This window comes from Elephantulus edwardii, unplaced genomic scaffold (genome assembly GCF_000299155.1).
Source record: "Elephantulus edwardii isolate Elephantulus edwardi_28Jun2011 unplaced genomic scaffold, EleEdw1.0 scaffold00096, whole genome shotgun sequence".
In the NCBI taxonomy this organism is placed as follows: Eukaryota; Metazoa; Chordata; class Mammalia; order Macroscelidea; family Macroscelididae; genus Elephantulus; species Elephantulus edwardii.
The window spans coordinates 7441806-7454597 of NW_006399846.1; the positions used below are offsets into that span (position 1 = coordinate 7441806).

The 12792-nt window shown below is 43.7% G+C and overlaps 1 protein-coding gene across 3 annotated transcripts; it reads left to right on the plus strand.

Moving 5' to 3' along the window:
- Positions 1-393: 393 nt before the first annotated feature.
- Positions 394-12439, plus strand: FOXM1 (forkhead box M1). 3 transcript variants are annotated; one of them, XM_006891307.1, is made up of 8 exons: positions 394-895; positions 1444-1595; positions 2808-2996; positions 4749-4877; positions 5469-5513; positions 6124-6193; positions 6383-6558; positions 11435-12439. In XM_006891307.1, exons 1-8 carry the CDS (start codon positions 394-396, stop codon positions 12437-12439), a joined length of 2268 nt encoding a protein of 755 aa, XP_006891369.1. The 3 variants fall into 3 exon arrangements, with proteins under 3 accessions (XP_006891369.1, XP_006891370.1, XP_006891371.1); XM_006891308.1 differs by lacking the exon at positions 5469-5513 and having other exon boundaries at positions 6121-6193; XM_006891309.1 differs by lacking the exon at positions 5469-5513.
- Positions 12440-12792: the final 353 nt, after the last annotated feature.

A 12792-nucleotide genomic window follows, 5' to 3' on the forward strand; every position in this document is an offset into this window, starting at 1 on the left:
TGTTGCAAGTGATCTGCGTTATCAGAGGCAATAATACAGTTATTTATTTATTTTGTAGTTCTCCCACTTGTTTCTATAGCCAAGCATGTGTACGTTTCTAGTCTTTGGCTATCTTGAACCAACTCCAACCCAGTTTCACTTTGCTTCTTTGAACTGCTTCTATTTGCTTCAGTTTTCACTTTCTTTTGTCAGTAGATTTCATCATCTTATTACTGGAGGTAAATCCTCACAAAGGCCCTGGGAGGATTCACCTGGACTTTTTGGCTTATACTTCAGACTATTTCAAGAGAAACACCTCCTCAGCCTAACAAATCATTGACATCCTGTTGCTCCTTGTCCTTTCCAGGGTCCATGCTTATGATTCTCAATGGAGAGTGAAAACACAGATTCATCATGAAAACTAGCCCCCATCGGCCACTGATTCTCAAAAGACGGAGGCTGCCCCTTCCTGTTCGAAATGCCACCAGTGAAACATCAGAAGAGGAATCGAAGAGATCTCCTGCCCAGCAAGAGCCTGAACAAGTACAGGCCTCCAAAGAGGTGGCAGAGTCTAGCACCTGCAAGTTTCCAGCTGGAATCAAGATTATTAACCACCCCACCATGCCCAACACCCAGGTGGTAGCTGTCCCCAACAATGCTGACATCCAGAGCATCATCACGGCACTGACGGCCAAAGGAAAAGAGAGTGGCAGCAGTGGGCCCAACAAGTTTATCCTCATTAGCTGTGGGGGAGCCCCCACTCACACACTGGGACCCCAGCTTCCATGCCAAGACAGCAATGATGTCAAGAAGACAGAAGTGATCACTGAGACCTTGAGACAAAAGCCAACAACTAGGGATGCAACTCTTACTAGACCACCTGGAGCCATTCCTGGGCAGAGATGGGAGAGCTGTGGTATGTGATCTGCAAAATAAAGGGGTGAGGAGCCCCACCTTTCATCTCTGGTGGCAAGGTCCACAGTCTGTCATATTAATGAGGGACATCCTGAATCAAGGGCCAGTCTTTTCCTCATTCAGAAGATTTAACCTCTGGGCACTGGTGAAAGGGTTGCCATTATAATCTAGTATTCTATTGCTTCCTTTATATTGAAAAGGGATTTATTATTTCTGTTTCTCCTATGCAGTGGTTCTATAAGGAAGTATAATTGTAATAAAGGAGAAAATGTAATCAGATGACCAAAAGTAACTTTCCTTGTGCAGATACTTAAATAACCCTTCTGTAAGGTTGCATTGTCTGATCTCAAGGGTTCAGAGTGGCTCAGATTGGATTGTAATTAGAATTTCTTCTGAAATCCATAAGGGGGCAGCACAGGACCCATTAGATTGAGTTTATGTTCCCTGTCTCTAAGGCTTGGAGAGGCAATCTCTAACCATAAATGTTGAAGGGACTGCCAGGCACCTGGTCAGGCAGCTAACTGGAGTCCTGGATTGCTTTCTTTCTAGTTGGCGGTGAGGCAGCAGGCTGCACTCTCGACAACAGCTTGACCAACATCCAGTGGCTTGGGAAGATGAGTTCTGATGGACTGGGTTCCTGTGACATCAAACAAGAAATGGAGGAAAAAGAAAATCGCCATGTGGAACAGAATCAGGTTAAGGTGAACTGCTCTAGGGCACTCAGAAGGGAAGTAGGAGCCCTTGCAGAGAATTTCCAAGAAGAGAGAGATTGAGTGTCCTGCAGGAGCAATTTTTCTCAGTGCTCATCAAAATAAGTTTTGAGTCACTTTTCTCCCTGTGAAAATTCTTTGAGATGGATTCTCTTGGGTCACTGTATTTCTGTCAGCACTGTGTATAGTACTCTGCCCTTAGTAGCTATGTAGGAAATGATGAAACAGTTTTAGGCACCCCAAAGTATGAAAGGAATACAATATGTCTAACAAGATAATTGTTTTAGAAAAGATAACCTATCTTGTAGTGAATTATATGTTTTAAATACTTTCCAGCAATCAAAATTGATTTGACACAATCGTGTTTTTCATCATACATTAGCCTTTAAAAGTAAAAAATGTGCATGAATGTATATTCAGGTAAAACTTATTTGAGCTGTACACTGAAGATCTGCATACTTTATTAAGTTATATCACAGTTTAGAAAAATAAGAGTAATCGGCACTTAGCCAAAACTTAGTGTGTTTTGTAGACCATACCTTTAGCCATCCCATATTCTTGGGAATGTTTTCTCTTATACAAATACTGAAATGAGATGGATTTATTCACATGACATCAGGAATAAGAGTGGAATTAAGACCTAAGTCTCTTGATCTGAAAAATGTCATTTTACTATCAAAAAATGTTTTGACAATTATATAGCCAAACACTCATGAGAAGTTTCAACTAGAAGAGTTTGGGCTTTATTGCTACTGGGTGCTATTTTCAATAACGGGGCTCTTGTGTCTTGGTGAAGAGCTCTCCTGATAGCCACAAGGTCAGCAGTTCAAACCTACAAGTGCTGCACAGGAGAAGGATGTGATAGTTGGCTTCTGGAAAGATGACAGGCTTGGAAACTCTGTGGGGCAGTTAGTTCTATTCTGTTCTATAGGAACACTGAGTCTGAATCCATTTGAGTGCAATAGGTCTGATTTTTAATATCCTCAGCAAAATGTTAACAGGGAAATGATTCAGAAATTGACTACATACTAGTCTATATCCTTCTCAACCCTAAATTTTTTTCCTATGGAAGAATAATCTCTCCTAAGTATGTTTCTAGTATAAGTCCATAGGATAAAAGGTTCTGTAGGGAATGTTTATGGTGAGGAGGCTTCTTGCAAACTCTTCTGTGTTACTTTTTTCTCTTTGCCTTTGGCTCCTCAGGTTGAGGAGCCTCCAGCATCAACATCCTGGCAGGACTCCATGTCAGAGCGGCCACCCTACTCGTACATGGCCATGATACAATTTGCTATCAATAGCACTGAAAGGAAGCGTATGACCTTGAAGGACATCTATACTTGGATTGAGGACCACTTTCCTTACTTTAAGCACATTGCCAAGCCAGGCTGGAAGGTAATATACCCCTTACAACCAAAGTTAGATCACTGTTTGTTTCTTTAATGTTTTTACTCTAAGGGAGCACAATGCTAAGGGTACTGGACTTGTAAATAGGTAACTTTTGGATTGTGACTTGATCCTACTGAATCTAAGCAAAACACACTGCTAAGAGCTCTGCAGCCACTTTATCTGTTATTACCTACGGTTTATAGACCCTTCAGGGTACTGCCAACCTTGCTTTTATGCTGCACAAAACATCAGTCCTGGGGGAGCTCTGGTGGCCTAGTGGCAAGAAGCTGCACTGCAATCCCAGAGGTACGCAGTTCAAATGCACCAGATGCTCTGCCGGAGAAGGAGGAGCAATATCCTCCTGTACAAGTCAGATCCGATTTGACGGTACACGCATACAAGATAAAAAAAAACACATCAGTCCTAAAGCAATGGTTAGTTGCTTAATAGATGTTATGAGAAAATCTTAATGGAAGACAAAACAAAACCCATTGCCTGTAAGCCTCATGTCCAAAATTCATAAATTCATCTCCTGTAATGTCACCTCGCATGTCTAGTGGATAGCACTCTTTTTTATTTTATTCATGGAAATACTTAGATACCTAAGAGTCATTATAACCTATACTCGGTCAATGTCAGAATTACAAGTTAGGAAAGAAAAAAAAGAATCACAAGTTAGGTCTTCCAACAGGTTATTAATTTAAGATTAGGAAGGTTAACAGTTTTGGGGTGTTTAGAGGTTTTTCCCCCCTTCCATAATAGACCCTCAACCAGGTCGATTGACACAGTGACTGCTGCAGTGGACTCTTGTGTGTCAGGAAGTGTGTGGGTGGCACAGGATAGAACAGGGTTCAGATCTTTTCTTCATGGAATGAGTTGTAGTCGACTCAATGGCACCTGACAGTAATAACAGCCATAATAGAACTCTTGAATTTCACACTCTTATTTCAATTTCCTGGTATCTTTTTGGTCAAGCTTGTTTCTGCTGGGGGCACTTTTCTGGGGGTATTTGGGCTGCCTTCAGAGTCTCAGCGTCTTAAGCCACAGGAAGGTGGGTCATGTGCAGATCTTGTTTTATTTTTAGCCATGCATGCCCTTCAGGACTGCCTTCTTGGCCTTTAATGCCTTTGCTTTGGCTTCAGTTTTGGGACGGGCAGGGGCTTCCTTCTTCACTTTCGGTGCCATTTTCATAGAAAGGCAATTTCCTGGTTTCTTAACTTTTGTTACCCACCTGTCTCACCATTGTTTCATAGTCTTAACAGCTTTTTTTTCTTAGTTCCCAACAATTTCCCAAGTCTTTTCTTTATCACCACCCTAAAGAATAGCACCAGCTTTTAAACCTTGTAGAGGTAGATGGGTTTGTAGCAAAGTTGATGACTCACCAGAGTGGATTATAGGGAAAGAAGTACCACTGAGCAAGGCTACATGAACACTTGACAAAGCTTGTCCTGGGTACCACTTTGGAGAGGCCAGAGACTTATTTTCCCAATTAGTTTGTTGTTGTTTTTATGTGCCATTAAGTCACTTGCAACCCATAGTGACCCTATGTACAGCAGCTCCGAAGCCTGCCCTGTCCTGAGTTAGTCCCGCTGATTCTGACACACCTACCCCCATTGCCCTGTTAATTGTATCAATCCAGCTCATCCGGGGTTTTCCTCTCCTGCGCTATCCCTCCACCTTTCCAAGCATGGTGGCCAATTAATTTAAAAGATGCTCTTTCTCAAGCTAAGATGATCACTGGTCCTTACCTTCTTTCAGAATTCCATTCGCCACAACCTTTCTCTCCATGACATGTTTGTTCGAGAGACGTCTGCTAATGGCAAGGTTTCTTTTTGGACCATTCACCCCAGTGCTAATCGCTACTTGACATTAGACCAAGTGTTTAAGGTGAGTGTCCCAGTGTCGTCTAAATAAGACCCGAGTTGGAGGTTTTAGTATCCACTTCAAAAGGATACTTGATCAGGGAAGAGTTCAAACCAACCAATCAGTGGTTTACATAAAACACACTAAACACAGATGGCAAATACCAGATGATAAACTGGGCCTAAAAAGGACTTCTGATCCAAAACACAGGAAGACTTCCCCAGGCAGAATTTCCTTAACTTCCCTGTGATAAAGAATTGCTCAGGCACTTGTTCAAATACAGCTTTTCCAGGCCCCTCCCTTGGAGATCTTGGCTCAGTGTGTTCTGGATGACCCCAGGATTTGTATTTTCAGGCATCTAAGGACTCTTGTAGAGAAAAATCTAGGAAAACTGAGCCATGAGTCTACCTTTTCAGAAAAAAACTATTGGTTCAGAAAAAAGCAAAGTGTCCATAGACTTCCAATCCCTATGTCCATTCTCTTGGTTCAGACACTTATTCCAAATTGCCCTTCAGCTTCAATCACAAATATGTGTTCTTCCCAGTCTGGTCAGATTGATCACGTCAGTGGTAACTTGCATCTTATTTCTTTCCCACAATGCCTGGCCACCACCAGCCACTGGACCCAGGGTTTCCACAATCGCCCGAGCACTTGGAATCAGTAAGATGCTTTCCCTCTGGCTCGGGGCTTGCACTTCTTTTCCTTTCATTGCTCAGCATGGCTTGAGTGGACAGAGAGCTTAGGGCCATGTGACTGCTGTTCTTAAACAGAGCACCCTGAGACTTCTGGAAGGGAAGAAAAGGAGGTTGCTGGGCACAGTAGTGACCACTACTTCATCTTACCAGGAGGAGGGCTCCTGCCCACTTCTCCTGCCTCTCCCACGGGTGTCATCTAGGTGTGCTGAACAGGGCACAGCATGGCAGGAGAACATGCCACAGGCTTGGTGTGAATCAGCAGTGCCAAGTGCATGGCAGGCTGCAGTATTTCCTCTCATTCTTACCTCCTGCCTTTTCTTGACCATTCTACATGCTTTAGCATCCCCTGGGGGTGGTGAGGGCACGTGGATGAGGTGGTAGTGATGTCTCTCATTCATCTGTATGCTGGCTACTTTTTCTCACTATCAAAGGCTTTGGAGACAGTGCTCACCTACGTCCATCTCCCTACACTGGATTTTTCTCTCTGGCCTGTTAGCTCAGTGCCTGGTTTTCCTGCCACCTTCCTGCTACTTTATTAACTCAGGTTTCTTTCTCTCCCTATCTGCCAAAAGCAGCACCAGAAACGACCCAACCCTGACCTGAGCCGGAACGTGACCATCAAAACTGAACTCCCACTGGGTGCACGTTAGTATGGGATAGTGGGCCTCAGGTGGAGTCCTTGTGCTGGGGGCCTACTTTCAGGGTATCAAACTCTCAGAGTCTGTTCTCAGCTCAAAGGGATCTGAACCCAGAAAAGGAGGACCCAGCTCCTGGGATTGAGAAGGGGTGTGCACCTGGTTCCCCCTGCTCCTAAGCACTCCATTTTCCTCATAGGCCGAAAGATGAAGCCACTGCTTCCACGAGTCAGCTCGTACCTAGTGCCCATCCAGTTCCCAGTGAACCAGTCACTGGTATTGCAGCCCTCCGTGAACGTGCCTTTGCCCCTGGAGGCTTCGCTAATGAGCTCAGAGCTGGCCCGCCATAGTAAGCGAGTCCGAATTGCCCCGAAGGTGAGTGTCTTCCTTTTTCCTCTGAGGAGAGACTTTCATCAATTACCTACTTCTTACATAGCACTCTGGTAAATATTTATTCTTGAGAAGCTTGTAGATTTAGTTGCAAGCTAAGTGTAAATACATAGGAACATTTAGAAGATTTAACAGGATTCTGTTGTTCGTTGCCACTGAGTTAATGCCCATTTACTGCCCCATACGTGCAGGGCAGTATTGCTCCATAGGGCTTTCAAGGATTTCAGAAGCAGCGCTCCGGGCCTGACTTGTGAGGTGCCTGCCTCTCAGTGGGTTTGAGTTGCCAAACTTTGTTAATAAGCACTTAGCCATTTCCACCACCCAGGGACTCTTAACAGCATTATAAGAACTAAAAAGGAATTTAGATTACAATCTAAGTGGTGTCAGAAGGCCCATAAATACCTGGTAAGTCCATTAGAATTCAGATAAGAGGGAGGAGGTGGGACAGTTAGGAAGAGTTACAAGAGAAGTAGATTTTAAAACAAAGTAGATTTCCATTAGCAAACAGGTCTGCAGAGAGCATCCCACTAGGTAAATGGAGGCAGGACAGGCAGTTTGCACCTAGCACTGGTAGAATCAGTGTCAGTCTAGTCAGCATTTCTTAACCTCAGTACTACTGACATTTGGGGCTGGAAAATTCTCTGTTAGGGATTAGGGGAATTTTCTGAGGACTGTAAGACTCAGTGGCACCTAACAACAACAAGAACATAGGATGTTTAAGGAACTCTGGTGGCCTAACGGTAAGAAGCGGTGCTGCAATCCCAAAGACATGCAGTTTGAATCCACCAATTGCTACACAAGAGATGGATGGGCAATATCCTCTCAAGTCATTTACTACCTCTGAAAACCTGCTGGAGGGTCAGCTATGCGCTGACGGCCTACAAAATAGGATGTTTGGCAACATTCCGTATCTCTCCACTAGATGCCAGTAGCACTCCCAAATGTGACAATTAAAATGTGTCCTGACATTGCCAGATGTCCCCTCGGGAAGGAAATCCCCTCAGTTGCGCATAACGAGGTTAGGTTCAGCAGCAGCAAGAGAGGGAAGTTAAGACCACACTGTGATTAAGTCATCAAGTCTGGCATTTACCCTTTAGAGGTTTTATGAGCAGGGACTGATGAGTAATGAAATCAGAGAAAAGGTTTCCCACATCTCCCACTTCACTGAGATGGGAATCATACAGGCTCTGGAGTTTGGAAAGAACTGGATTTGCCTTTTCCCCAAAAAATTTAAAAAAAAAAACAACCCCCAACGTAAAATAATACTATATAGAATTAATAACAATACTATATAAAATTAATAACAGTTTATAGGACTAGCCAGGGTCCTCCTTAGAGGCAAAGTTAGTGAAACTTTGTTTTACATGCTTTTGAACATATTATTAGGAGGGGCCGGTCTTTAGAAAGACATCCTGCTGGGAAAAGTGGAGGATCAGAGAAAGCAAGGAAGACCTTCAAGCAGATGGATTGATACACGATTGTACAATGGGCTTGAGCATAGTGGAGGTCATGGGGATGGTGCAGGATAGGGCAGGATTTCAGTCTGTTCAGCAGTCTGGTCACTGTGAGCGATAGTCAACTTGATGGCATATAACAACCATATGTTGTTTATTATGTGCCATAGAGTCGCCTGTGACTCATAGCAACCTTATATACAATAGCCCTAAACTCTGCCCTATCCTGTGCCAATCTCACTATCTCCAACACACCCATTACCCCAGTCACTGAATCAATCCATCTCATCAAGGGTCTTCCTCCCCTGCGCTGTCCCTCCACCCTCCCAAGCATGACGTCCCTCTCCAAGGGCTGGTCCCTCCTTGCAACATGTCCAAAGTATGTCAGGCAGAGCTCCAGAATCCTTGCCTCCAAGGAGCAGCCGGGTTTCACCCTCTCCAGGACAAACCTGTTCATTTACTTAGCAGTCCATGGCATATTCAATAAACTCTTCTCCAACACCACAGCTCAAAGGCATCAACTCTCCTATCATCCCTCATCATTGTCCAGCTCTCTGATGCATAGCAAGTGATTGCAAAAACCATTGCATATATCAGGCACACCTTAGTCTCCAGACTGACATTGCACTTCAGAAAGGTCTCTAACCACAGACTTTCCCATCGCAATACGTCTTTTAATTTCCTGGCTGCTTGTGCCAAGAATGTTGACTTTAGAGCCAAGCAAACAAAAACTGTGAACAATCTCAATCTCTTCACCATCCACTATGATGCTGCCAACAACGATATAGGTACTGTTTTATTTTGATACAGTTGTCCCTCCGTCCCTTTTTTTTACTCCATTTCACCTTCCCACCCCTACTTTTTGCTCACGTGACCCCTGTCCCCCAAGAAAACCCATGCCAACACTTACTTTGCTTCCTTCTAGACTTTATGCATGCTATTCAAATAATTAAAAAGCCCAAACACCTCATTGCTGTCCAGTCAGAGCCAACTCAAAGCTGACCTTCTATCTAGTTTTCAGATGCTCTAAGTCACATGGGAGGAGAATGTCCATCTTTCTCCTTTAGAGCGACTGATGGATTTACACCACCTGCCTTTGAGTTGGCAGCTCAGCGCCTTATCTACTAGGCCTCCCGTGCTCCCTCTTCATGTAATAGACATATATATTTAGCCATACATTTTATGTGCATACATGTAACACATATGACATTAAAAATTGGGACCCAATTGCCCACTTTTCTGTATCTGACTTTTTCTAACTCAATAATACTTTATGGAAGGGCAAGACCAATACAATATGATCAAGGCAAATGAAGACACTGGGAGGTGCACAAGAGTTAAAGGTAACAAAGGTAAATACATAATTTTGCAATAACAGTAATTAAAAAAAAATCAACAGATGGGTACATGTGCAAGCCGAATAGGTATGGAAAGATAAATGGGACTATACTCATGAGTATATATAGGTTTGACAAAGGATATTTCTATGTGTATACTTGTTTGTACTACAAATGCAACCATATACATAACAGCACACAAAGGCAGAGTTTTGAAAGCTTAGCCATAAATAAACACCTTGAGGGAGAGAGTTGCTGGGTTGGGAGGTTAGGATGATAATATCAGGGAACACGTAGGTCAATTGGCATGACATAGTCCACACAGATATTTTACACCCTACTTTGATAATTAGTGATTGGGATCTTAATAGATGGTAATTAGCTACCTAAGATGCAATCTGGAGCAAAGAAGACTTCTTAAAATCAAAGACTTAGGAAATCAGTCCAGAGAACTAATGGGCCTCATGAACCACAGCCTCCACACCCCTAGAAGCAGAACAACTAGACTCATTCCAGATATCACAACCCATTGCTTTGATCAGGACCACAGTAGAAAGTCCTGTAGAATGGGGAAAAAATGGAGAACAGAATTCGACATAAAAAAAGACCAGACCTACTGGTGGTTTGATAGAACTCCCAAGACTCCAGCCCTTCGACAACCTTTAAACCTGGAACTGAACCCACCCTGGGTATCGCCTTATAGGTAGACAATAAGCAGACCTATAACATGAACACTAAGTACCTGCAAGGAGCATACTTCTCAAAAAAATCAACCATTTGAGACCCAAAGAGCAGCATTGCCCTAAAGCAAAGCTTAGCAGGAAATATGGATGAATGGAAATGAGGAACTCAGGAAGGAAATGGGAAAAGTGCTTTTACACAGAATGAAGTGAAATTAATGTTACGAAGCAAAACAAAAGGTTTAAATTGAATGGAAAACTATTTTGGTCTGTTAACTTTCACTCAGACCATAGTTTTCAATTTTTCCATTATGGAAATTCTTTAAAGTTCCCTGACAGAAAGCTCTAATTCATTGCTTTCTTAATAACGACTATGTCACAGTGTGACTATAACAAAATTTTCAACCATTCCACTTTTATGGGCACATTTTCTGTCTTAATTTTTACCCTACAAATAACACTGCAATAAATGTCTTTCTCAGTGGTACTTTTATTACTGTGGGATAGAGTCCCAGACATGAGATTACTGAGTAGTAAGGTGGTGTATTAAATTTTATTAAATATTGCTAGATTGCTTTATAAAGAAAACTCCTGACTTCCCCTAGCAACATATGACAAGATTCATATCTTTGCCAGCAGTTGGTATTAATCAGTCTTTTTAATATTTTCCAATCTGATGGATATAAAGATATCTTCTTATTTGCTTTCTTGCTCATCAATAAGTGAGCATTTTCTCAAATGTTGGCCACTTGGAATTATCCTCTATGAATTACATGTGTACAGACACTATCCATTTTTCTATCGGTTTTGTTATTTGTGAGAATTTTATACATTACAGATAATGACTTTTTTTTTCTTTTATGCTGAGAATATGAAGATTATCTTTCTACTTTTATTGTTTGCTTCTTAACTTTGTTTATGGTATCTCTTGCCACGGTATACCTTTTTCATTTTTATATAGTCAAATATGTCTCTCTTCTCTTTTACAGCTCTGGGTTTCCAGTCTTGGTTAAGAAGGTCACCCCTACCCTCAGATTGTACATGTAGTCTCCTAAATTCTCTTGCAGGATTTGTATGGTTTTACTTTTTATGTTTAAGTCTTTGTCTATGGTATAAGATAGGCATCTGATTTTGTTTTCTCTCAGATGGATACTAATTATGCCAGCATCATATTAAATATGCCACATTTTTACCCCTGATTGCATCACCATCTTCATCATATGTTAAATCCTCATATTCAGTAGTTTTAAAAAATTTTAAGAGATAAAAAAGAGAATTAGTGTCAGTATGTAAGTTGTTATAGCCATGATCTTGTGCTTTGCCAGTGAGAGTAGGTTGTGTCACCAGGCCTGACAGGCTCCCTTTTACCTTCTCTCTGCTTCCCTTTTAGGTACTGTTAGCTGAAGAAGGGATAGCCCCTCTTCCCACTGCAGGCCCAGTGAAAGAAGAGAAGCTCCTGTCCAGAGAAGGGCTGTCCCCTTTGCTCCCAGTCCAGTCCATCAAGGAGGAAGAGATCCAGCCTGGGGAGGAAACACCACATTTTGCCAGACACATCAAAGTAGAGAGCCCTCCTTTGGAAGAGTGGCCCTCCCCCTCCTTCAAAGAAGAATCCCCTCACACCTGGGAGGACTCGTCTGGCTCTCCCACTCCAAAGCCCAAGAAATCCTATAGTGGGCTCAAGTCTCCAGCGCAGTGTGTGTCTGAAATGCTCGTGATTAAACGGAGAGAGAGGAGGGAGAGGAGCCGGTCCCGCAGGAAACAGCATCTCTTGCCTCCCTGTGTGGATGAGCCCGAGCTGCTCTTCTCAGAGGGCCCCAACACGTCCCGAGGAGCTGAGCTCCCCTTCCTAGCAGATCCCTCTGAGCAGACCTCCCAGCTTGGCTACTCCCAGGAGGAAGGGGGACCTTTCAAGACGCCCATTAAGGAGATGCTGCCCATCTCCTCCACCCCAAGCAAATCTGTCCTCTCCGTGACTCCAGAGTCCTGGAAGCTCACCCCCCCAGCAAAAGAAGGGGGGCTTGATTTCAGCCCAGTAAGAACCCCCCAGGGTGCCTTTGGTCCCCTGCCTGACTCCCTCCTCAGCACCACTCCACTGAAAAGTATTCCCCTCTTTGGCACCCCCCGAGAGTTCCTCAGTTCAGAACCCTTTGACCTTACCTCTGACCCCTTCAGCAGCTATGCCCCCTCAGATATGGATACCCTCAAGCCAGGCTCCCCAGAACCACAGGTCGCCAATCTTTCAGCTAATCGCTCTCTGACAGAGGGTCTGGTTCTGGACACAATGAACGACAGCCTCAGCAAGATCCTGCTGGACATCAGCTTTCCTGGCCTGGAGGAAGACCTACTGGGCCCTGATAACAGCGGCTGGTCTCAGTTCATTCCTGAACTGCGCTAGGGACCTGGTCACGGCCTTGCTGCTCAAACTACCCATATGGAGCACTCATGTAGCCAGGCAGTCCAGGCCCAGTGTCCCCCGAACCTTCTGAGTGAGAACAGCAGTCAGCAACCTTGTAAGCTCCTTAGCTCCACCACTCCTGGTGATGCTAAGGCAGAAGTGGCACCTTTATTGCCACTGAGGCCTCTGAAGACAGCAAAGCTCTGGCAACTGGTCTCTCTGCCACCTTTAGTTCCCCAGGAGACTCTAGTTACTCTGCTACTGGAGGCTGAAGGGGGAGCACAGCGAAAACCAGAGTGAATGGGACTAGGAACTCTCCAAACTTTCCATTCCAGGCCCACAGATTTTTCTGG